The sequence below is a fragment of the Malus domestica genome, chromosome 15 (assembly GCF_042453785.1).
Source record: "Malus domestica chromosome 15, GDT2T_hap1".
Classification (NCBI taxonomy): Eukaryota; Viridiplantae; Streptophyta; class Magnoliopsida; order Rosales; family Rosaceae; genus Malus; species Malus domestica.
Window position 1 is genome coordinate 13,459,780 of NC_091675.1, and position 2,293 is coordinate 13,462,072.

Consider the following 2,293-nt stretch of genomic DNA (forward strand, 5'->3'; position numbering starts at 1 on the left):
TCCACCGAGCTTTGCCTGCACAAAGAGTCAGCTGAAAATGGAGGTAACCAACAGGTACATTACCATAAAATCCCCCCTCGACGACGGAGAACCGAAAGAGTCAGACTTTGAGCTAAAAACTTTACCCCTTGCTCTATCAGTTTCCCCTGGTTCCATTGATGTCATCGTGAAAAATCTCTATGTGTCAATCGATCCGTACCAGCTCAACCGCATGAAAAGTTTCAGCTCCTCTCAGAAAGCCATAGGTTTTGCAACTGCCATCGCTCCAGGAGAAGTAAGCTTAGAAGCATATGGATTACAAAATTGTAAAAAAAAAAAATTATTAGCACTCCAAAACAAGCATCTTGCGCCTCTTGTTTTATTTATTGAAGTGCAGAATGACGCCTTTAAAGTGCAAATATAGCAGCTCCCATCTCAACATAATTGAGCTTTTTATAATTATATTTAATATTTTATTATGATGATGACAGGAAATTGATGCTTACGGTGTGGCAAAAGTTGTGGCTTCTGGGAATCCAGAGTTTGAGAAGGATGACTTGGTTGTGGGGCTCATCAGTTGGGGAGAGTACACTGTTCTAAAAGAAGGGACCATGTTTAGGAAATTTGACCCTTTGGGATTTCCACTTTCTTATCACGTTGGAATTCTAGGTAATTTTACTTCATCGTCACGACGACTGATACTCCAATATTGGCTCGAGACATTTTCTCTGTTTATCTCTTCTTGGTGTCCTTGAATCACGTAATTCGTTGACAATTGGATTGATTTGGTTATTTTGTATGTTACAGGTTTTAGTGGACTTACAGCATATGGGGGATTATTTGAAGTGTGCAAGCCTAAAAAGGGGGAGAGAGTTTTCGTATCTGCAGCTTCTGGATCGGTTGGAAATTTGGTCGGACAGTATGCAAAACTCTTCGGTTGCTATGTTGTTGGCTGTGCCGGAAGCAAAGAAAAGGTGACCTTACAAAACTTTTCTTTAGTGCGCTATGTTCAATCGGAATCTGTTCATGAAAATTGATCTGAATGTTCTGTTTATAGGTGGCATTGCTCAAGGCAAAGCTCGAATTCGATGATGCCTTCAACTACAAGGAAGAGCCCGATTTAAAGTCAACTCTCAAAAAGTAAACCTCTATTTGATCCTATCGTTTTGAAGCGAAATACGGGTTAATACTAAATTGTGTTTAATCTTCAGGTACTTCCCGGATGGGATTGATATATATTTTGACAATGTGGGATCTGAGATGCTGGAAGCAGCAGTTGAGAACATGAACACCTTCGGTAGGGTAGCTGTTTGCGGCGTGATTTCTGAGTACATAGATGCCAGAAAGCGAGCTGCGCCAAATATGCTAGACGTTGTTTACAAGAGAATTAAGATCCAAGGGTTTTTAGCAGCTGATCTCATGAATGTGTACTCTGATTTTATCTCCACCACCGTTGATCATCTTCGCACGGGCAATTTGCACGTGGTTGAAGACATCTCCTGTGGTTTGGAGAGTTTTCCATCTGCTTTCATTGGACTTTTTCGCGGTCATAACACAGGAAAGAAAATGGTTAAGCTTGCAGATGAGTGAACATATGATATGAAATCTCTCATTGTTGTTTGGTTTTACCTGCACTACTTTTATCTGCAGTAACAAAACGTAAATTCACAAATAGAACAAGCAGAGCAAAGTTCACAAAAGCTCCAATTTTGAATTGCATTTGGCTTCAAATTGATGGAATAAAAACATGTGTTATTTTGGTTCCGGTCCCTTATCAATCTAGTCGTTAGACTGAAATCTTGTTTATTTAAATATTTTGATCGAGGTCCTTAGTATCAAATAAGAGATTTTAATTCATGCAATTATGCCCGTATTGTCCCACAAATTATGAAATTTAAACAAATTCAAATTATATTTTTAAAATATAATAAATGCTTAAAAATTAATATTAGAGTAATATTGTTCTTCACAAAATTATAGCAAGAAAATAATGTACCCACATAATATTAACATATTTTAAAAAATAACTAATAATCATAAAGTAAATACATATAATTAGCATAGGTACATTTAGTAAAATAAAAAATGGGGACAAATGAATTAAAAAATATGGGCACAAAAAGAAATTAATATATGGGTACAAATTAAAACGGAAAGAAAATTGCTACAAGTTCAAATTAAAAAATGGGGACAAATGAATTAAAACGGTTGCAAATTAAAAATGAAAATATATGACAAAAAATTTAGCCATAAATATAAATATACCAAATGTAACATTTCTAACACTAAATGAATATATTCAGAAATAAAAAAT

At 35.7% G+C, this 2,293-nt stretch overlaps 1 protein-coding gene across 1 annotated transcript; it reads left to right on the plus strand.

The window, feature by feature from the left end:
• LOC103400425 (2-alkenal reductase (NADP(+)-dependent)-like) lies at positions 1-1,607 on the plus strand. The gene is made up of 5 exons (XM_008339073.4): positions 1-274; positions 471-648; positions 787-953; positions 1,037-1,119; positions 1,191-1,607. The coding sequence occupies exons 1-5, from the start codon at positions 38-40 to the stop codon at positions 1,567-1,569; spliced, it is 1,044 nt and encodes a 347-aa protein (XP_008337295.3). The 5' UTR covers positions 1-37; the 3' UTR covers positions 1,570-1,607.
• The last annotated feature ends 686 nt before the right edge of the window (positions 1,608-2,293 follow it).